Source organism: Sardina pilchardus, chromosome 8, assembly GCF_963854185.1.
Source record: "Sardina pilchardus chromosome 8, fSarPil1.1, whole genome shotgun sequence".
Classification (NCBI taxonomy): domain Eukaryota; kingdom Metazoa; phylum Chordata; class Actinopteri; order Clupeiformes; family Clupeidae; genus Sardina; species Sardina pilchardus.
Window position 1 is genome coordinate 16,674,609 of NC_085001.1, and position 22,106 is coordinate 16,696,714.

A 22,106-nucleotide genomic window follows, 5' to 3' on the forward strand; every position below is an offset into this window, starting at 1 on the left:
CATCATTACCAGAGCCCGTTTACGAAAATTATGTAGAATCTGACACGTTTTTATTTATAGTTATTAGAGACGTTTCTAGACAGGATCAAACCATGGAAGATATATATTTTTTATTGAAAACTTTTACTTTTTCCAAAAAAGTCATGAATGGTGGATGTGTCTTCACATAGCAAGAAAACCCAAAACAAAACCAGAGAATGTCTAATAAGGGGAGAAGGACCACTAGCGAAATACTTCCGCATGGTACTGCAACTAGAGGGCGATCGCGAGCAAGTGATGAATGAATGGGTGGCAATGGAGCTGAACCCCCCAGTACCACATTTGTCTTTATATAATTTTTTCTCCTGAAATTGCATTAATGCATGCGATGCAGGATAACTTGACTTGACAATTAGCTGACCAATGCAATTTTCCATATGTGTTGTTATTCCTAAAAACCTTTTCAAAGTTCTCATGTCACGTGACACAAGCGAACCACTTTACGGCCATAGACCTAAAAGAAGGTTCAGCTTCACGACGGTCGTAATCGGTCGCGATTGTCGCGAGCATCCATGAGCTAAATGCTAGCATGTTACAGGGAAAACGGCCCATCCTATGAAAAGCAGAAAGGACATGAGTGACTTTTTATTTCATTTCCAGTGGAAAACCTATACTCAGGTAGCTACTACGACAATGTACATTAAGAAATGAAGTTGTCAACTGTGAAAAAAACGAGTTCTAGCCGCTTAGCCCCATAGACCACAATTCATTTATCACTTGCTCGGCAACGCCCCTAGCGGAATTTCAACAGATTGCAGGAACAATCCGGTACAATGGAGTTAATAGGAAGTGGACCGGCTCTCCCTAAAGGGGCTCTGACAAAACCAAACAAACAAAAAAACTGACTATGTAGCACGCATAGACAAGGGCGCCATCTACTGGACAATTGAAGATCTATGAATTGGAAAGATGTGGAGGGCTGAGGAGCTGTGAGCTAGGCCTACTTGATTTACTTGATCCTCAGTAATTCTATGGCCCTGTTTTAATATAGATCACAGATAACTTCATGTATGTATTACTGGGGTCAAACGTAACCTTCTTTGTTGAATGTGTTGTTTAGAGACAAAGGCAGGACAACAATATTTTCAAATGCTTGTTGGGTTCTAGGAGTTTTGATCTGATCTGAATCCAGAATATTGTACATTTTACAATAATTCTAGACGCTCACCCAAGCTTCAAGAAACAGCATCAACATTGCCACAAACCCCCATGCATGTGTGTGGTTTACAACAGCTTCATGGATGAGCCTTCACCTAGCCCAAACCCAGGGTAGAGTGTGTGAGTGAATGTGGTCTGGACTCTGTACAGGAGGGTCATTGTGTCAGAGATGCTGTAGAAGGCCAGCACTCCTGCCCTGTGATCCACATACACTCCTATCCTGGGACTGGACACTAGAGGGAGTTCAGTCTTTTTATTATTGTGGCAGAACGAAGAGCTGGAGCCGGAGAGAGACAGCCTCCAGGACTGGTCGTTATTTCCAAACCAACAGTTTACAACACCTCCCTTCCTGCTGATGCTTTTATATGACACTGCTAAATTAATCCACTCCCCACTCCACTCAACCTCCCAGTAGCAACGCCCATCCACATCCTCTCTACACAGCACCTGAGACCACTTATCAAATCTCTCTTGATGATCAGGGTATGACTGTAGTAGCCAATTTCTCTCTTCAACTCCCCTGTTCCCTTCAGACAGATGGAGCTTTCTGTTTGCTGTGTTTGGATCCAGAGTAAAATGACAAGAGTCTGAGAGAGGAGAGACAGAACAAAGGTGTTTGAGGTTAATATTTGTTAATGTTAAACTTTGCTTGTGTGTGTGTGTGTGTGTGTGTGTGTGTGTGATGTGTGTTTTGTATCCACTATGGTGAACATCAGGATGTCACATGTTGACTCCATGTAAACTGACATTTTGTCAAGTTGCTGTGTTCAGTTCTAGAAATTGCTCTGACTTTCTTTTTAAAAACTAAATAAAACACACCTGGATGTTTTGATTTGTTATAACACTACTTAAAAAGTACTTGAAATGTGTGTGAATGAAACTCACACTGTAGGAATTCTTCTCGGGTCACAGGTTCAGTTGGCAAAATAGCCTGAACTTCAGTCACTATCAAGACAGAAAACAACACCTTTTAAGAAAAGTGACATCGACAGTGATATACAGTGCCTATAGAAAGTTATCATACCCTTTTGAAATAGTTACTTTTTTTGTCTTACAGCCTGAAATCAAAACCCATTTTAAAAAAAATCTTTTCCAGTTTTATTAACAAATTTAGCTGTACAACATCAAAATAATGAAAAAAAAGTAAACAGTTCTGAAAATTAATAAAAAATGAAAAACTAGAATAACAGGGTTGGAAAAGTCATCATACCCCTGACTTAATACTTTGTAAAGCTTCCTTTTGCTTTCATTACAGCCATCAATCTGTTTGGATATGTCTCTATTATAGCTTTGCACACCTAGATAGGGGAATATTTGCCCAATTTTCCGTACAGAAATGTTAAAATTTAGTCAAATTCTATAGGGAATGGCGATGGACTGCTCTCTTCAAGTCAATCCACATATTTTCTATAGGATTTAAGTCAGGGCTCTGACTTTGCCACTCAAGGATATTCACCATCCTATCCTTAAGCCACTGCTTTGTTCTTTTGGCAGTATGTTTAGGATTATTGTCGTGTTGGAAGGCGAATGACCTCCCCATCCTCAGCTGTTTAGGAGAGGGACGCAGGTTTTCCTATTTCAAAAGGGTATGATAACTTTCTATAGGCACTGTAAGTCAAGTTTTCTGAAGTTCACCAACCCATTGTTCTTATTATGGCCGGTGCTAGCATAGCTATTGTAAGCTACTGTAGCTAGCGTACCAGTCACATAGGATTATCAGATTTTTTATTTCTTACGGATTCATTTAATCACTATTTAGTTTTTCTTCAGCAATTTTGTGTCAACGACTCCAGGGACAATGAAAGACAGGGCTGCACGAAATTAGGTGGGCATGTAGCCCCACAAGGATGACATGGAACCACTGATTTTCGCTTTGATCTGTCGCCCATCCGGGTTTTCTGTGAATATCTCAAGAACCGTATGGCCTAGGATGATCAAAGTTTTATTGCATGTTGGTCTAAACTAAAGGTCTCAACTCATTCGATTGGTAGGCTATAGCGCTAACTTGTTGAAAATGAAAAAGCAAAAATGAGATGTACATTTTTGTTATTATGTGTACATTTTTAATGACTGTACACCAAAATGGTAGAGCTGAGCGAAGGGTTGCCGATAGAAGATGATTAAAATCCTCACATACACATACACATACGCACACACATGCAAGCACATGCAAGCACACACACACGCGCATACCATACACAGACGCACGCACACACGCACCACACTCACATGCAGCACGCATGCACATGCACACACACACACACACATACTTACTTTTAGTATATCCACATGCATACACACTCATGCACGCAAGCATATGCACAAACACACGCCACGCGCCACAGTCACACACACAAACACACAGGCACGCAGGGGTCTAGCGGTAAAATATGAGGTGGGTCAACTATGAATTCTGTGAGGTTGTCCATGTTTAGAACAATACCAGTGGAATTAAATGGTTTCCAGAGTGTTGAGTGTACATATGTGACCCTGCAAGGCGAAACCAGTCGCTTTGCACATGGTGCTATTTTGAGAAAATCTACAAATAAACAAACGTATGGGATAAAATGTCGAATTTCAAGTTTTTGTATAACTCAGCAGTCTACAGTCTACACTTTCATATTGTGAACAAATTTCACGGAAAACATACATTGTCTGTTAAACCCTTTATTTCAGTGAAGATTCAACACATTAGCAGTCATTACCTTTGCCCACTGAACAGCTACTCTACCAGTTGGCTACTGGTTGGCTACTCTACCAGTTGGCTACTGTTATACATAATTTACAGAGAAAGTACAGTAGTAAGTAAACGTATGACAAACCTGCTGCAGTCATCTTCATGACTTCCTCCTTGCAGAAATCCTCCAGTTGCCCCTTCAGGGAAGAGGCCAATTTCTTCACAGCCTCAAAAGAGAGGCTTTGGTTAACACAGATGCAGGACAAGTCTTTGAGCTCAGGTGTGTCACTGACTGACTGGAAAGTCTAAATAAAGGCAGAGAAAAAGGGATAAGATAGGGAAGAGTGGAGAAAGTTATAATCACAGTATGAGTGGAGAAATGTTTAAATCTACAATCTATATTTCATCAAGTAAATCCTGTTGAACTGCATGGGGCAGGGGAGCAGCTACCCTACCAACAGTGTATGCAACAACAATATTGGTGCATTGAGAATATTAATTAAGGTCATTACACTGACTGCTGAGCTCTAATCCATCAACATTTACCTTGAGGAAATGGATGTGATCCTCTGTGTGTGAAAGCTGTTCCAGCTCAGCATTTCTCCTCTTCATCTCAGCAATCTCCTGCTCCAGTTGTTTCAGGAGTCCTTCAACCCGACTCACTTCAGCCTTCTCCTGAGCTCTGATCAGCTCTTTCACCTCAGAGCGTCTTCTCTCAAGGGAGTGGATAATCTCAGTGAAGACCCTCTCACTGTCCTCCACTGCTGTCTGCGCAGAACTCTGAGAGGAGACACAAAAAGAGAGGGGTCCATCAGGGAGCAGCTCAGTAACTTAGCTCCTCCTGTTACCCAAAGTGTCACACTACCAGGGCAAATCTGATTTTTTGCACTTGATGTGACTCATACCTGATGTTGATTTGGGCAACTTCCATTTGAGGTCTAAATCTGATATAGGTCTATTTTTTTTCAATACATCAGAATTCATCCGAATTTTTACGTTCTTTATAGAGAACTTTGCACTGGCAGAATTCCAGATATTTCACAAGTTTGGAGTACATTCTCTTGTGTGGGTTATAGCATCACTGGGTGGAAATGGATGAACTGCAAAGGTAGTCAGTCAGTCTGGCAATCTAGCTGTGTGCATGTGTTCATTCATTGCTGTTTGGCGTGTGGTCAAAAATTATTCCAAGACAACTGGTGTGAGACTGCAGCTTTATCCACGGAACCGGGAGCATGTTACTCACATGAAGTCAAAGTAACAAGCCCACACATCTGTAAGTCAGTTCTTATACCCTTAACACACACACACACATGGAAAATCACTAGATCACTTTAGTGAGTCTTTAACCACCTGGTGATTAACAGAGATAAGAATGTTTACAAAAACTCCTCAACCTAAACCATGTTTGTGTTTCATGGGGTCACCAAGGGGCCACCATCCTCACATTGCCACAGCAGGGGTTCTGGCTATCTTCACATTCCTAAGGCCAGGATGGCAACTAGAGTTCATCCTATACAGTAAGTAAGCTATAGTAAATGGTTAATACAAAAGTTCATTATAAGCTATAGCCTAGTAAATGGTTAATACAATGAGAAACATAACATTTATCCCACCGGCGCATGTGGGTTAGTTCAGCATCTGTCACCAGTCCACACTGATGTAGGAATCTGATATTGGCCACATAAAAAATAGGATATGAAAAAAAAAAAAAACAGAATTGAACATTTCCCTCTGAGTCTCAAAGGAGTTGTAAAGAAGGAGGAATTGACTAGAGATCCCTGATTGAGCTCTAAGATGCCTCTTTAAGCAGCTAGTTTCTGACTGTTCCTGTGGTTACTTTGAGAGTCTCCACAACCCACTCAGATCCTGCAGCTCCTTCTCTTTCTCCAGGATTCTCTGCTGAAATGTTTTCTGGGTCTCCCCCAAGTGTGTCTGTGTTGAACAAATACATCACATCCACACTGCACGGTTATGGTGGGATCATTATTAGATCTCATAGAATTCCCTAAGCAACCAATTGTTCAACAAAATGTTAAATCAAATAGCCTATAGCAGCTAAAAGCCAAGATGATCTGTAATATTGCTGATGGTTGATACATGGGATAGAAAAACACACCCAAACACATTACATCTTTGTAGAGCAGAGACCAAGAAAGGAGTCATCTCAGTTAGACACAGGACAAATGTTAAATTCCTTGTGCTGGTAGGGATCTTACCACCATATAATGCACGATAAGAAATGTATCGACAGCTGCAACATACACTGCATGCTGTAATCAGGATCTCTTGTTTGTAGTTTTCCAATTAGGCTGCTCAGCCTCACAGCCTATATGACAGTTTCATGCAGTAGTAGCCTAATGAAATTACTGAAAAAAACGTTTGTAGCCTATGTCTGTAGATTATAGTTTGTACTCGTAGAAATGTTTTGTACTCGTAAAAAAAAATGTGTAGCCTACATGAAAAATAATTTTGTATGCCTGTAGATTATAGTTTGTAGCTACTCGTAGAAATGTTTTGTACTCGTAAAAAAAAAATCGTATATGAAAAATAATTTTGTCCTTGTAAAAGAATGTTATTTGTGTCTGTAAGTTTTGAGCTTGTAATAAAAACCTGTCCTTGTAATATATATATATTTTTTCTACCAACACAAAATCCTGGTAGGCTACGAACACAAAACTTTTTTCTACAAGCACGGAATCCTGGTAGGCTACGAACACAAAACTTTTTTCAACAAGTACGGAATCCTGCTATCTTACTCCATACCTTACCTGTTTCTCTTTCCATCCTGCAGAGACTGACACGGTGTCATGACTTTTGTGTTCATCCACCATGCAGAGAAAACAGATACAACTCTGATCTGTACGGCAAAATATCTCCAGAGGCTTCTCGTGTTGGGCACAGATCCTCTCCTGTAGCTGACCTGTGGCATCCACCACCTTGTGTTTCCGTCCAGGATTGACATCGTTGTGAACTCTGAAGTGAGTTTCACAGTAAGACAACAGACAATCCAGACACGACTTCACAGCTTTGAATTTGTCATTGCAGAGATCACAGTCCACGTTTCGAGGTCCAGCACATACAACAGGTGCAGGACCAAGAGGTTCAATTATAGCCTTCTTTATCTGCTCCACAAGCTCAGCAAAAATATTATTTTTGTTTAAAACAGGCCTTGGAGTGAAAGTCTGTCTGCACTGTGGACAGCTGTAGACTCCCTTCTTGTCTTCCTGATCCCAGCAGCCCTTAATGCAGCCCATGCAGTAACTATGTCCACAGAGAATAGTCACGGGATCTTTCAGGAGATCAAGACAAATTGGGCATGTGAAAAGGTCCTGGTTACTTGAAGCTGCGTCTGCCATTCTTATTTTGTGCTCTGCGAAGCTTCGTTTCGCCTGATATATGTGAGTGCGAAATATTTTTCATGGGACTTCCGTTGTGTGGTGGGCGTGTTTTTGAATGTCATTACGATTTACACCTGAAGGTTTTAGCCAATAGCGGAGCGAGTGGGGGGGCAGGGGGCGCGGTCGCTCCGGGCCCACGGGTGCAGGCAGAGGGCCCACCTTTGGCCAAATCTATCTTGCTGAATTGTTGTATTTAACGATGCTTATTTGTACTGATTGCTGGATGCTACTAAAGATGCCGCTGGTTCGTAGAGTGCCCTCACAATGGGAGCCCGTCTGTCATGCCCTTACAGGCTACACAGCCCGCAACAGGCATTTCCCCTCTCACGCTACACTGTGTTTTAAAAGCGAAACTGATGCACGATCGGTGTGTTTTCTAAGGTAGCCTAGGCTACAGGTTGCATTTACCGTATTACAGAAAATCAAGTGACTTAGCAAGATCTATATAGCCTACCTATTTAGAGTCTGGAGCATACGCGTGACAACAGCTGTCATTTCGCATCGCAGGCTGCGCCGATGAACATAAACGGTTAAAAACATAAGTTCTGATAGCCTGGAAAGCCTCTCTATATCCGCACACAGAACATGTCAATGTCAATGTTGATGTAAACACACGAAATAGGTAGGCTACGACTTCAATAGAGACAAGAAGATAGGCTAGGTTGGCAGGAGATTGCCTAGGCCTACCTGTAACTCCTCAAATTATGCCGATTTTATTTAGGCTAATTAGGCTCTGCATACGTGCGTTTTATTGTGAGACATGCGTTTCATTTGGAACGGAGCGGCATGCCATCAAAAGCAGAACATTTTTGGTTTGTTTTGGGGTCTAATTAACTTTTACACTGTTTGATTATATTGCTTAATGTTTGGACTGATGGCCAATGCAATAAGGGGGTATTTGATGGTTCACTAATTATGTTTCATGTAGTTGAAACACTGTCGGGATTTCCACCGCTGTTTACGCACAAGGCAGTCAATTCATTCAATGTGCGATGTGTTGGTTATAAGTTATTGCGCAGCCAATAAATCCAAATCCCGGCCATAACTTGAGATACAGTACGGTATGGCTACCTCTGTCACCAACACTTAGTGTCAGCGGAGTTCCTGCCTCGGTGTATTGCCTAATCTTGTAAAAAAAATATATATGAGCCTAAAATATATGAGCCTTTCTATAGAAACGTGTCTAATAATTTGTGTTGGTAAAACGTTTTCATATATATTAAAACGTTTTCGTCTACCAACATTTCACGAATATGTCCAGAAAGAGGTGCGTCTTCACATAAAAATAAATAAATAAAACTAGACTATGGAACACGCATCGACAAGGGCGCCATCTACTGGAACATGTAAGATCTAGGAAAGAGGTAGAGGATGGGAGTGAGCGACTTGATCCTCAGTGATTGCCTTATAGTTATATTATAGATCACAGATAATGTTATGTATGTATGGGGTCAAACATCACAAAACCTTGTTTGCTGAAATTGTTGATAGAGACAAAGGAGGGACAACAGTATTTTCAATTAGTAATTAAATAAACTTTACTGCATGATGAAAAGGCCAGCATGCTTTGTGCACTGACAGACTCATGGGTTGTAGGAGTTTTGATCTGATTTGAATCCAGAATGCAGAATATTGTAGGCCTACATTTAAAAAAAAAATTCTAGAAACTCACCCAAGCTAGTTAAAGCTACAAGAAACAGCATCAACATTGCCACATCCCCAGCCCCCCATCCCCATCAGCAGAAGCTGATAAACTGGTTTGTCATGCATGTGTGTGGTTTACAACAGCTTCATGGATGAGCCCTCACCTAGCCCAAACCCAGGGTAGAGTGTGTGAGTGAATGTGGTCTGGACTCTGTACAGGAGGGTCATTGTGTCAGAGATGCTGTAGAAGGCCAGCACTCCTGCCCTGTGATCCACATACACTCCTATCCTGGGACTGGACACTAGAGGCAGCTCAGTCTCTTTATTATTGTGCCAGAACGAAGAGTTGGAGCCGGTGAGACACAGCCTCCAGGACTGGTCATTATATCCAAACCAACAGTTTTCAACATCTCCCTTCCTGCTTATGCTTTTATATGACACTGCTAAATTAATCCACCCCCCACTCCACTCAACCTCCCAGTAGCAACGCCCATCCACACCCTCTCTACACAGCACCTGAGACCACTCATCAAATCTCTCTAGATGGTCAGGGTATGACAGGGGTTCAGCTCTCCACACCATCCTCCTGTTCCCCTCAGACAGTGTGATGTTTCTGTGTGCGGTATCTGGATCCAATGTGAAGTGACAGGAGTCTAATGGAGAAAAACAAAGATGTCTACGGTTAAAATCTCCCTCTGTGTGTCTTTCTCTCCATAAGACTTATTTTATTGTTGTTCATTTAGTTGTGCTGACTTGGTAAGGTCTGTTTAGAGCATGTGTGGAAAAACTGATTGATAATGAAACAACCTCTAACTTCATCTTCATGTATACTTGTGTGTTAAACTCACATTGTAGGAATTCCTCTCTGGTTGTCGGTTCAGTATAAATTGCCTGGACTTCATTCACTATATTGAGACAAAGAGCATTACACATAGATAGATAGATAGATAGATAGATACTTTATTGATCCCCAAGGGGATATTCAAGGTCCCAGCAGCTTAAGACACCACACACAACATACACTACAATTATATTATATTATTAACATTAACCAACTTGGTTCTTAATGCTTTCAAAAGTTCCAGAAATTCCATCACATGCAGTGGCAATTATCTGTCAGGAACCAGACCAACCTGCTGCAGATATCTTCATGACTTCTTCTTCACAGAACTCCTCCAGCTGCCCCTTTAATGAGGAGACAGATTTCTTCACGGCCTCAAAGGAGAGGCCTTGGTTTACATGGAAACTGAGTGAATCTTTAGATTCAAGTTTGGCGCTGACCAACTGGACACTCTTAATAAAGCCATTGAGAGAAAGAGAGAGAGAGAGAGAGAGAGAGAGAAAGCCATATAAATACCATATAAAACATCAAGTTATAGATTCAAAACTTCGTTCTAAATCTGCGTTTAATGACAAGTAAATCCAGTTGAACTGGAGCTGTTTTGTTCATTTGAACTATTCCAAATATATTATCATTTGATGCTTGACAGTGAGATGCTGTGAGTACTATGAGTAGGCCTCCATCCTAAATCGTGTGTGTGTGTGTGTGTATTTTGTGGTTGATACCAAATCCAAACATAATTCAACATAAAAATAGTCCAAATGCCACTAATTTGCCTTGATATACTTGTAATAGTAGTCTAAATGCCACTGATTTGAAGTACATGTGTAGCCTGACCAAAGAGGGACAGTGGCAGACCTGTGCCCTCCAAACATACTGTACTTCGCGATGACAGACACTGAAACTGTATGCTGTAAGAGATCTTTGGATTGTGATAAAATACGCACCAGGATCTATGGATGAATACTGCTAAGGCTTATTAAATAAAAATGCTGTCAAGCATTGTGAGCACTAATAATCCTTCAACAACTACCTTGAGGAAATGGATGTGATCGTCTGTGTGTGAAAGCTGCTCCATCTCAGCATCTCTCCTCTTCATCTCAGCAATCTCCTGCTCCAGTTGCTTCAGGAGGCCTTCAGCCCGACTCACCTCAGCCTTCTCCTGAGCTCTGATCAGCTCTTCCACTTCAGAGCGCCTTCTCTCAATGGTGCGGATCATATCCGTGAAGACCATCTCACTGTCCTCCACTGCTGTCTGTGCAGAGCTCTGATAGGAGACACACAAAGAGGAGGGTCCACTTAAAGCAGTCCACGCACTCTTCCACACCCACAAGAGGAACTGGAAATGGACTGAACACTGATGCCCAACCACACCAAGAACTGTGTAATGCTAATGGTAAAAACGATACTTTCAAGTATTACAATAATTATTTAAAGCGTCAATGTCTACACCACAGACTATCATTCATGACGAAGAACAATACTGTTGGGGATCATTTTCAGAGTAATGTTGAGAACGACAGAGACCCGAGACCCAATCAAAATCCACTGAAATTGTAAATCACATCAAAGGGGCTGTGAGCGGTGCTGGATGACATTTTGATGCTTATTTATGTTTATGTTTCAGGAAACACTTTTGTCCAAAGCGACTTACATTCTATTTGAACCTAACCCCAAAAAGGTATAGCTCACCCCATCCTTCACTGCTCCCCATGAAACTCCACACATTGTTTTGTTATGGTCTGGGCCAGTGCGGTAGAGAAAACGGAGTGGCGACACTCCCATAGACCTCCATAGGAAAAATGGTAGCACTTTTTCCAGGCTATTTCCGCGTTATGGGACTTTTGGAACTATTAACAGCCAATCTCTTGGTCAGTAGTCTAGTCAATGAGTTAATTCATTACTGTACACCTAGGGTTAGGTTTTTTGGAACTTTTGATCGTGTGGCGGCAACATCAAAGCGTGTTGCAACTCTCTCTTTCTTTGGCTCTGGACAGGTTCACTCCAATTTATTTGCTTGCACTCCATGAAGTTAGGACTGTCTACGAAAACCTTCCTTTACACTGTGCTCAGAGAATGGGAAGCTAGTGGATCTTGATTGTGTTATGGAATAGAAATCGCTTAGAATCACTTACATGAATATTACCCATAATGAACATGAGTCATGGCAAACACAGAGAGACTCTCGATGAGTGAGGATGTTCAAATTGTTCTACTCTGTTACTAGCTAGCGTATCAGTTAAGACACATGTGACACCCCATTAGGCCGATCTCAGTCCCCCTCGTTCCCTGTAACCTGGCGCCTGAGGGTTGGGGTGCTACATAAAATAGAAATACTGAATCTTTAGTTTAAGTTCTTCTAAATATGGGTGTGGATAGGCCTTTACATATTACTGTTTGGATGACAGGGAGAGAGTCCGAGCTCTTGACTGAGCCCAGAAATGGCCTCTCCATCAGTCAGATGTTGTCTTCTCCTCTGATCAAAACATACCTTGAGAGTTTCCACAGCCTTCATCAGCTCCAGTAACTCCTTCTCTCTCTCCTGGATCCTTTGCTGGAATTTACTCTGGGTCTCCTCAAAGTGTGTCTATATGAATGCAATGCATCACAAACAACGATCATGTATCATATGTTCATTCTTAGATTATATAATTCATAAAAGAACAAACTGTTTCAATAAACTGTTAACACCGGCTAAATCTCTGATCTGTAATGGTGTTACTGTTACTAAATATCCTGTCATCACAATGTAAGGAAATGAATGTAAAACTGAGATGTTATGAACTGCACCAAAGTTCATATACACATATACACACACACGGATATAGCCTACACACACACACACATGCACACGTGTGCACGCGCACACACACAGACACACACAGACACACACACACACACACACACACACACACACACAGACAGACACACAGACACACACACAGACACAGACACACACACACACACACACACACACACACACACAGACACACACACACACACACACACACACACACACACACACACACACACACACACACACACACACATACACATACACATACACATACACACACACACACACACAGAGAGAGAGAGAGACATTGACAAGTGTCTTTTATGCTTTGTGGAGAGAATGTGCAGAACTGAGCGGTGGTCATATTTTGTACCGCTATGCAATATATCTAATTTAATCACAGTCATCCAAAGCTTGTGGGTTGAAAAAAAAATGTTCCAACCTTCTCCTGCCCCCATCACTGTGATCTGAACAGCTGATAGATTTACAATGTCAGTTTGGCATAGCCTAGTGGCCACATCTACTGCTATTTTTTGCCAACTCTTAATAGGCATACATGTGTAGCACTGAGAGAACACGTCCTTACCTGTTTCTCCTTTCTCCCTGCAGAAGCTGACACGGTGTCATGGCCTTTGTGTTCATCCACCATGCAGAGAAAACAGACACAGCTTTGGTCCGTGCGGCAAAATATCTCCAGAGGCTTCTCATGTTGGGTGCAGATCCTCTCCTGTAGCTGACCTATGGCATCAATGACATTGTGTTTTCGGCCAGGGATTACATCATTGTGGGCTTTCAAGTGAATTTCACAATAAGACACCAGACACTCCAGACAGGACTTCACAGCTTTGAGTTTTCTCCCAGTGCATACGTCACACTCCACATCTCCAGGTCCAGCAAATAGGCCCACAACAACATCAGGAGCAGGAGCAACAGTTTGCACTCTAGTATTCCGTATCTGCCTTACAAGCTCAGCAAAAATATTATTTTTGTTTAAAATGGGTCTTGGGGTGAAAGTCTGTCTACACTGCGGGCAGCTGTAAATTCCCTTATGATCTTCCTGGTCCCAGCAGCCTTTAATGCAGCCCATACAGTAACTATGTCCACAATGAAGAGTGACTGGATCCTTCAATAGATCAAGACAAATCGGACATGTAAAAAGCTCCTGGTTACTTGGGACCGCTTCGGCCATTCTTTCTATAGTTAGCGCAACATTCCAGAAAGTTCCATGTCGTGTTGTTTCGCTTGAACTTCACAACTTCGAAATGACACTGGCAACTTTGAAACGACTTTCTATTGTGTGGTGGGCGTGTCCGTGCATATTCGTGCATGCAGTGGACGCTACTGGACCCTTCAGAACAAGACAATTCATGCGGTCACTTGGAACCGCGTTTGCCATAATTATTTTGTAAGCTACTGTGTAACGACCCACGTGGTTTCATTAGGCTACAATAAGAAGCGTTTCGCTTAAACGTCATAACTTTGAAAGGACACTTAGCCTACTTACAATTTTGAAACGACTTCGTGTGTGGTGGTCGTGTTCGCACAAACAGACGCTTTTTGACAGCAATTAAGCGTGAAGGGATTTTAATAGCGTAATGATATAGCTGCCTACATTTCCAGGTAGGCTACTTCACTGACCCTGGAAGATATAACAGTAGCCTACGGTCGCCTTCTGTTGAGATTTCATTTGAGGTTACAACAGCCAGCGTCATGTGAGCTTGGGAGGTTTCCCAAAGTAGCCTATCACACGGAGCCTCATAACAAGTTACCCAAGGGTCATTCCGTGTAAAATCACCGATTTCAGCTACATTTGGAAAGTGACCCTCTTCAAAAAAATCTGAAAAACATCACAGGTGTTTGTAGACTAAACATACAGTATGCATACATATACATGGACATATGCATGTCCATGCATTAACTTTGGTTGTAATCATTATCATGTCAGAGCATTTCTTTTTAGGCTTGATTTTCAAAAAGCCCATTTTGTCTTCTCATTTCACCATGTGGACAGTTAACAGCATTTTATTATTATTATTATTATTTTATTTGACCATATCATTCTGTGCGTGAGGATCATCTGTCCATTTGAGCTTGTTGCTGAGTTTCTTTATTTGAGATATGATTTTTGGAAAATATTCTCTAAATCCACTGAATTTGTATTGGATCTGCAGTACCACTTTGCACCACGTGTCCACATACACTCCTATTCTGGAGCTGAGCTCAGGAAGGAAGGAGGTCAGCCTCTTTACTGTGAACAAAACTGGAGATGCTGTTGAGGTTGCAACACCCAGGACTGATCAATACATTTAATGGATATCTTTCCTGCTAATGCTTTTACTGTAAACTAGACAGTTATATCAACCTGCTCTCTCCCTTCAAGACACACCCTCTCTAAAGGCTACACAGTACCTGATCAACAAAATAAAATCTGTCGGGATGATCTGGATATGACTGGAGTGTCTTATACCCAACTCCCAAGAGTTTGGTCTACAAGAGCACCAGGTGTGTGTCAAACTCAAATTGGTGTATATCCTCTCTGATTGTTGCTGTATATAAGACAGCCTTGACTTTGGTCACTATATAGACAGAGACCATCAAATTAGAATGGAACTGACTTCAGTAGGCTAACTCTGCATGTCGACACTGTATTGCGGACAGAGTTTAGAGTTTCAGATCTTGGTAAAGAATGGGCCTCTTGACACTGCATGGAGAATGTGCACAGAGGAGATAAGAGAGATGAAGAGGAGGAGAAGGGCATATAATTACCAAGGAGAGGGTGAGGGCCTACAGTATGTCCGCATGATAAACTGTCAAATAGACAAATAGACGGATAAACTGACAAATGTGTGTGTGTGTGTGTGTGTGTGTGTGTGTGTGTGTGTGTGTGTGTGTGTGTGTGTGTGTGTGTGTGTGTGTGTGTGTGTGTGAGTGTGTGTGAGTGAGCAAGAGAGAGAGAGAGAGAGATAGTATTTGATCATGTGTGTGTATGAGAGAGAGAGAGAGAGATGGTATTTGATCATTATGTGTGTGTGTGTGTGTGTGTGTGTGCATGCTTGCACGAGAGCAAGAGAGAGGGGATGCTAAGTAATTTAATATGGATGCCTGTATTTAGAGTAAAAGAGGGTTTTGCTTGTGTGTCCACTCATGTATGCTTGTGTGTGTGTGTGTGTGTGTGTGTGTGTGTGTGTGTGTGTGTGTGTGTGTGTGTGTTTCTGTGAGTGTGTATATTTCTGGGCAGAGTAAGTTTATCTGTGAGCACCAGCTATGTGCGTCACTCAGCTGCCACTGCACTTCCAGACTCTCACACACTCAGACTCACACACTCCCACTGTCGCTCACAACATACAGACGCAGCATACACTCCAGAAGAAGGTAAGAACTACTTGCCGTTGTTGGCAACTTTTTTTTGTTGTTGTTGTTGTATAATTTCATAGTGTCTGGGGCGAATTCAGACACATTCCTACCTTTTTATTAAGCGGGAAAAGGTTGGCACAGAGAGTGACGCAAAGGTAATGATATAATGTTGTCGAAACTGAACAGTACTGCAAGTGTACACATTGTAAGATGGAGTGACTTTGAGAGTGGGGTCTATTTACTGTAACAGTAATAGATGAAATGGGTTTATTTATGTGATGATAAATGGTATGTGGATAGAACCACTTTGTTCATGCATGAGTCTGTGCAACTAAGACATTTGGAGATTAATTTTGTTCAAACAATCCAAGTTTGTATTGTGGAAATAAGCAGCATATGAACTGCCTTGGTAGCTTGGTGTACATGAGCAATGCTTCAAAGAAAGGCATAGAAAGCACATATATCACAGCTCATGATGTTGTGAAAGCCTGAGGACATTAAATAAGATAATCTGATAGCATTACAGCTTAAAGCTTTGATAGCTTACATTTTCCTGCCATTTTTTGTGTTTCTCTCTTTTTCTTCTTTCTTGCTCTTTTCTCTTCTTTCTTTTATGTCTCTTTCTCTTCCACCTATTTGTCTGTCTTTCTGTCTGCTCCCTTCCTGCCATGCCCTGTTCATGTCTTTATCAGTCGCCTACAGTACATGTTCGCTGTGTTCCCCTGTTTCCTGGAGTGTGTCTCAGTGGCTCTGTGTGCCACCCATAGGCCTTGCCCCCATACCGCACACACTCATGCTGCTTTCAAACTGAACTCGTTAGCTAACGATGACGTTGTGGAGAAGGAATTGTGTATGCAGAACTTGTGAACATCAGGCCACTTGGCACAAATGTCCACTTACAATGCCGGGAATATCACAAGAAGGGGACGGGGGCGGGCTCTTGGGGTGAACACGGTAAACATGGTGCCATTGGAAGGCCTCATCACATCAGTGCTGCTGACAGCATCTCTGTGTCTGAGAGGGCTCACACTGTACAGTAGTCTATCTCTTTATGTGTATGTGAGGCCAAGTGTAATTTCATTGACATTTCTGCAAATTAGGCCAATGTAATCACTACCATTATATAGCATCTGTCCTTTGAATAAAATGAAACACAGTTTCAAGGTACATGTATGTTATGCGTATAGGATCATTTCACCTTTGTGCTGACCAGACTATTGAGAGTGACAAGAAATGTGTGGGATAGAGGGATAGGAGTAGGATTGGGAAATGACTCATTCGTAATCAAACTGGGTCTCTGGACACTTGGACCTGTATGGACCATCCCAGTTTGATCAGCAAGAGGGATATTGTATAGTTATTTTAGTATTACTATTTCAGGAGTACAGTTTTCAATATGGCAAGGCAATGTTATTTGAATACAAATTAAAGCATTAGGGAAAGAGTAAAATTATACAACTAATTGAATTCACAAGTGAAGCAATCCGTCCGCAAAGCATAAAAACAACTTTAGAAAACTGTACGCACCACTATCATGTGCAGTGTGCACCATCAAACTAACTCAGTCTGCTCCATCTTAACGCGTCACACAGAGGCTTCTGGAATGCTTTTTGTCGAGACCCAGGAGTTTACATATATATTACTTTAATTGAACATGCTCTGAGTTTATTGGAATTAAACATTATATACATACAAAAAAGGACAAAATATGGTACAAAATAAGCAGATTGAAGTGTACTGTGAATTGAGGTTCCACGAAGGGAAACACCTCTTTTATAAATCATGTAGCCTATCAAACTGATAATCAGAAACAAGCATGCACATGTTGATTCAGCAAAACTGAAATCCATGATTTTTTTTAATTAACAATATACAGTGCAACAAGTTTTCAGACCCTTCAGACGTTTATTTACTTGCTTTTAGTGAAGTATTGTGTTTAGATTGATGAGAGAAAAAAAAATAATTGAATACATTAAAAGATGATTCTGAAGCATAACAAAATGTAGAATGCTTAAGGGTCCTTCCGGTTACACTGTATCATGCTTCTCCGAGGACAATGGCTGAACTCCCTTTAGCAAGCACAAGGCGTTGAAAACTCTCCTTGAGCAGACGTCAGCTCATATGACATGAAATATGTGTTTGTGTGTGTGTGCGTGTGTGTGTGTGTGTGTGTGTTGTTTGTGTGTAGGTATGGGGTTCCAGACAGACTGTGTGATCATGTCCATGGTCTTCAGCATAATGACTGCTGCCAGTGCTGCTGTGGGGGTGTGTCCATCTCCATGTTCCTGCACGGGGGGCGTGGTCGACTGTAGCGGGCGTGGCCTCACCACCTCCAGCATGCCCTCTTCCTTCCCCACGGGCACCACAGAGCTTCGTCTCTATGACAACCACCTAACAGCACTGCCTGTCGGAGTGCTGGATGCACTAACTGGTCTGAGGAGCGTCTCGTTGCACGGCAACCCCTGGTCATGTGACTGCGGCATCCTCTACCTGCGAGGATGGCTTCTCAAGCAGAGGAACGATGGCCTCGTAAGGTATGTGAGCACCTGTATCAAAACTGCATCAGTTCAAATATCAGAAGCTTAAGAAATGTTTCAAAATTGATATGAATTGACATGAAATGTTTAATGCTCTGTTGCCCAGATTAGTATGATGACCAGCCACAGATGGGCCATCTCTCTTGTAATACTACTTTGTAAGTTAGTGAATGCCTTTAGTGCATTGAACATAACTTGAATCCTACAGAATTCTAGCCCCTTAAAAGTTTTGATATAGAATGTTTTTTTAAGATAGACTAAGCAGAAAAAGTAACAGACGGGAGGGGAGTCAGTTTTAAGCTTTGAGGACTGACAAGCTCTTCCATATGGCATGTGCTAACCTGCTGTCTAATTCTTAAGGACTCCCAGTCTAAACTGTACAGAGGTTATGACTCATGAGCTTGTGGCTTACTCTCACTCTCTGCATTCACAAGGAACGTGAGCTGTAGTTCTCCCCCTGGTCTGCAGGGGACGCTGGTGGTGAATCTGGTGGAACACGACTTGCTTTCATCCTGCCGCTACTGGTTCTGCGACTTAGCTCTGGCATCCCAGATAAGTCTCATCGTCTTCATCATCATCCAGGTGTGTGTAAGTGTGGCTAGAGTACATGTAAGTGTGTTGACACAGGGACTGCTGTGTCCCAATTCACGTTAGTTCTGTTCTTACAATACTTAATATGAGTGCACAAGTTGTATTGAGTGAGTACAGAAGTATATGAATTGGAACACAGCTAGGATCTTCTTTTGCACACACAAGGCGTTGTTTATGTGCCAAGGGGTGTATACATGTATGTAAGTGTGTTAATATCTGTGACACTCACACACGTCTGTGAATATATCTGTGTGAGTGTGTAGTGAATGTGTTTCATATATGTTAGTCTGAGCACAGATAATGATATAGATAATGTGTGTGTGTGTGTGTGTGTGTGTGTGTGTGTGTGTGTGTGTGTGTTCTGTTTCTGATATGTAATCCCTCCCCTCAGGCTCTTCTGTTGGCCTCTGTGATCTTCTTCCTCCGGCGCTTCGACCGTCTGTCCAAAGAGGCCCGACGGACTACAGAGGAAAGCTTTGCTGGGGGAGACTCTGGTGGCAACGAATATGTCATGCTGAAAGACAGAAGCACTTGACGGGGTCTAGAAACATCCAGTCATATCACAGCTAGGCTAAGTTGAGGGGATATTATATTAACATTTTATCCTTTCACACAACAGATCCACCACAAATTGGTTGGTTACAATAACAGTTTTGTACTCTGTGATCGGGCCATTTTTGAACAACAACAAAGAGCAGCCATCCAAACTGAGACATCACTGATGTATTTCCTCTCATTTTCTTTATCGCTTAAGTGTTAGAGGTAAATTAATACTTACATAGAGTCAAATGTGTTTATTCAGAGACTGAAGTAACGGTCATGATGACATGTTCAATGCGCTTACACTTCTACATTTTACATACTGTACATTCCACAGAACTCAACAGGGACATTTTATGTGACCTCCTGTAATCGCAGGAACCTTTGTCTGTTCCAAATGCTGAACAATCTCCATGATTACTTTTATCAACTATCGGAATGATCAAATTAGCATGAACTGGGAGAAGTGGGTTAGCTGTGGGGGAAAAAAAACCTGATTTCCAAGTCTGTTGCATGTTTTTCTTTGCCCGTGCTGAAAATATTTCTTAACTGTAATCTGATGAGATGCACTTATGATGAGATGCACTTTCTCCTTTTATATAAAGTGTTTCTGTATAGATATGTGGTTTGAAATAAATTACTTTAGTCTGAAGGAGTGTTACATCTTATTTGTAACAACTGCTTATGGAAGGCAGAATATAAGATGACGTCAGTCACACATTGTAGATATTATTGTCTTTATCTATCTATTTAAAGTTGTGTGTGTGTGTGTGTGTGTGTGTGTGATATGACAAAGGAGGTACTTCAAACAAGTCTACAGAAAACAAGCCCAAAGAAGATGATAAACAATATAGGCCTTATCTCAGATGCTGTGCAGTACTTAACTTTGCCAGGAGGTAGCGCACTTGGTCAAGTCACAAAAAGAATTGCAGCTGTTTGCGAGCACAATCAAAGAGGCACATGCACATGCATATTGATTAATTAATTCATTTGACTTCACCACAAACAACAAATACATGTCAATTAACATCAAGGAAAGGAAGAGGAGAAAGAGAAAAGTTCTCTTTAAGTTCATTCACTTGGTATGAGATTTCAAGACCATAGCATGTACAGTAGGCCTAACAAGCCAAATCAAATCAGATTGCATTCCATCAATGTTAAAAGGTTCTTGTGCAATGTGAAATCACAATGCTATTGTTGAAATTAACAGTTTGAAAAAAATGAGTGCATTTTTTAATGCAATATTTAAAAAAATTACAAGGGACAACAAATCATTATCATATGGGCTATTGGTTGTCAAAGAGGGTAAGGAAATAGACTACAAGAGGACTACAGGAAATACTGTGTACTAGTCACCTTTTCCAACCCTTTAAAAAATCTTGCTTCAACACGTATGTCATCACAAGCTACATTGGACTGTCAATTCAAAACCAGACAGCCACTAACAAAATCCCGAACACATCTACACCTATTACCGTTAAAGGTCATTGTACCTCGCTGAGACCAGCTCCAAACACAAGTTACCAAAAACATTTCCAAGGTCAAGTCCACAGGCAGGTGGTTATTACTGATAGATATTTGTCTGGTGGTTTGCAGTAGGTTCAGGGCATACCCTCTGGATTCAACCTCTTACAAATGCAGCCTCCACCCACTCTGCCTCAGACATAAAATCGTGGATGCAACTGGTCCAAACACAATCACCTGACATGTCCAGACCTTTTCCCTCAACATCTTACTATCTCTGGGGTCTTCAATGATGAATCAACATTGATATCTCATGGGAATGGGGAGGGACTTTTTTTTTTTTTTTAAATCAGAGCTTCCTCTATTCAAAGAGCAGCAACCACCACTGAATGTTACTGTTTTTAAAATCATGTGTAGGCCTAGCCTATGTGTAATTTGAATAGATATTTGAATAGATTCTTGCTTAGTCCTCAGAGGAGGGTTGCTGCTTGCTCTGATATTTCTGCTCTGTCCCTCCCAGATTGCATTGACGTATATTACATTTGACTGGCAATTTTTGGCCAAAGCAACTTAAAACATGGTAAACAGTCCTTAAAGCCTTTACAAAACAATTCTCAACTATTCTAGAACCATTTGAAAGTTAGAGTAAAATAAGGAAAGTGCATCAGACTGCTGTAAGTCAGTTCAAGTCAGGTGAGAAGCCTACGTGTTGAAATTATAGTTGTTGGAGATATTTTCTGAAAAGCAGGGTCTTCAGGAGTATTCGAAAATGGAGAGGGATGTCCCTGCTCTAGTAGGAACTGGTAGCTCGTTCTTTCAAATGGTATTTTTAGCAGCCAGAATTTCAAAATGTTCAGTGGGAGAAACCCCCTGACCCACTCTAACATGACACCCCCCTGGCTGGCAGTAAAAAACAGGATCAACAACGAAAAACACCTCCATACCTCTCCGACCTTCTCATCCGCCCGCTGTCTCAAGTCCATCGATGCAAACACACTCAAGAACATCAGGACTAAGCTCCGGACCTGGGGCGACTCAGCTGCTGCATTCAGCCTCTGGAACGTCC

At 41.6% G+C, this 22,106-nt stretch overlaps 3 protein-coding genes across 5 annotated transcripts; 1 reads left to right on the top strand and 2 right to left on the bottom strand.

Annotated features, from left to right (window-relative positions):
- Positions 1–198: 198 nt before the first annotated feature.
- On the bottom strand, positions 199–7,253 carry LOC134088838 (tripartite motif-containing protein 16-like). The gene is made up of 7 exons (XM_062542984.1): positions 6,643–7,253; positions 5,727–5,806; positions 4,764–4,779; positions 4,421–4,654; positions 4,020–4,179; positions 2,083–2,142; positions 199–1,784 (listed from the first exon to the last, which is right to left on the bottom strand). Exons 1-7 carry the CDS (start codon positions 7,228–7,230, stop codon positions 1,264–1,266), a joined length of 1,659 nt encoding a protein of 552 aa, XP_062398968.1. The 5' UTR covers positions 7,231–7,253; the 3' UTR covers positions 199–1,263.
- A 1,545-nt stretch (positions 7,254–8,798) lies between these two features.
- On the bottom strand, positions 8,799–14,201 carry LOC134088845 (tripartite motif-containing protein 16-like). Of its 2 annotated transcripts, XM_062542996.1 has the most exons (7): positions 14,193–14,201; positions 13,141–13,292; positions 12,249–12,344; positions 10,791–11,024; positions 10,050–10,209; positions 9,765–9,821; positions 8,799–9,569 (listed from the first exon to the last, which is right to left on the bottom strand). In XM_062542996.1, exons 2-7 carry the CDS (start codon positions 13,201–13,203, stop codon positions 9,052–9,054), a joined length of 1,128 nt encoding a protein of 375 aa, XP_062398980.1. In that variant the 5' UTR covers positions 13,204–13,292; positions 14,193–14,201; the 3' UTR covers positions 8,799–9,051. The 2 variants fall into 2 exon arrangements, with proteins under 2 accessions (XP_062398980.1, XP_062398979.1); XM_062542995.1 differs by lacking the exon at positions 14,193–14,201 and having other exon boundaries at positions 13,141–14,006.
- A 1,624-nt stretch (positions 14,202–15,825) lies between these two features.
- gp1bb (glycoprotein Ib platelet subunit beta) lies at positions 15,826–20,228 on the top strand. Of its 2 annotated transcripts, none has more exons than XM_062543009.1 (4): positions 15,826–15,926; positions 18,097–18,442; positions 18,880–19,033; positions 19,428–20,228. In XM_062543009.1, the coding sequence occupies exons 2-4, from the start codon at positions 18,099–18,101 to the stop codon at positions 19,569–19,571; spliced, it is 642 nt and encodes a 213-aa protein (XP_062398993.1). In that variant the 5' UTR covers positions 15,826–15,926; positions 18,097–18,098; the 3' UTR covers positions 19,572–20,228. The 2 variants fall into 2 exon arrangements, with proteins under 2 accessions (XP_062398993.1, XP_062398994.1); XM_062543010.1 differs by having other exon boundaries at positions 15,827–15,926; positions 18,880–19,027.
- The last annotated feature ends 1,878 nt before the right edge of the window (positions 20,229–22,106 follow it).

What these genes read in the sequence shown, in the direction of transcription:
- LOC134088838 (XM_062542984.1), bottom strand. Translation starts at nt 7,230, where the DNA reads ATGGCAGACGCAGCTTCAAGTAACCAGGACCTTTTCACATGCCCAATT. An exon ending in CAGGATGGAAAGAGAAACAG is followed by an intron (nt 5,807 to 6,642) that starts GTAAGGTATGGA and finishes TGTTCAACACAG; the next exon opens with ACACACTTGGGGGAGACCCA. An exon ending in CCGAGAAGAATTCCTACAGT is followed by an intron (nt 1,785 to 2,082) that starts GTGAGTTTCATT and finishes CTCCTCTCTCAG; the next exon opens with ACTCTTGTCATTTTACTCTG.
- LOC134088845 (XM_062542995.1), bottom strand. Translation starts at nt 13,743, where the DNA reads ATGGCCGAAGCGGTCCCAAGTAACCAGGAGCTTTTTACATGTCCGATT. An exon ending in AGGCTGTGGAAACTCTCAAG is followed by an intron (nt 11,025 to 12,248) that starts GTATGTTTTGAT and finishes GTCTCCTATCAG; the next exon opens with AGCTCTGCACAGACAGCAGT. An exon ending in CATGAAGATATCTGCAGCAG is followed by an intron (nt 9,822 to 10,049) that starts GTTGGTCTGGTT and finishes GTCTCAATATAG; the next exon opens with TGAATGAAGTCCAGGCAATT.
- gp1bb (XM_062543009.1), top strand. Translation starts at nt 18,099, where the DNA reads ATGGGGTTCCAGACAGACTGTGTGATCATGTCCATGGTCTTCAGCATA. An exon ending in AGGAACGATGGCCTCGTAAG is followed by an intron (nt 18,443 to 18,879) that starts GTATGTGAGCAC and finishes TGCATTCACAAG; the next exon opens with GAACGTGAGCTGTAGTTCTC. An exon ending in TCATCATCATCCAGGTGTGT is followed by an intron (nt 19,034 to 19,427) that starts GTAAGTGTGGCT and finishes CCCTCCCCTCAG; the next exon opens with GCTCTTCTGTTGGCCTCTGT.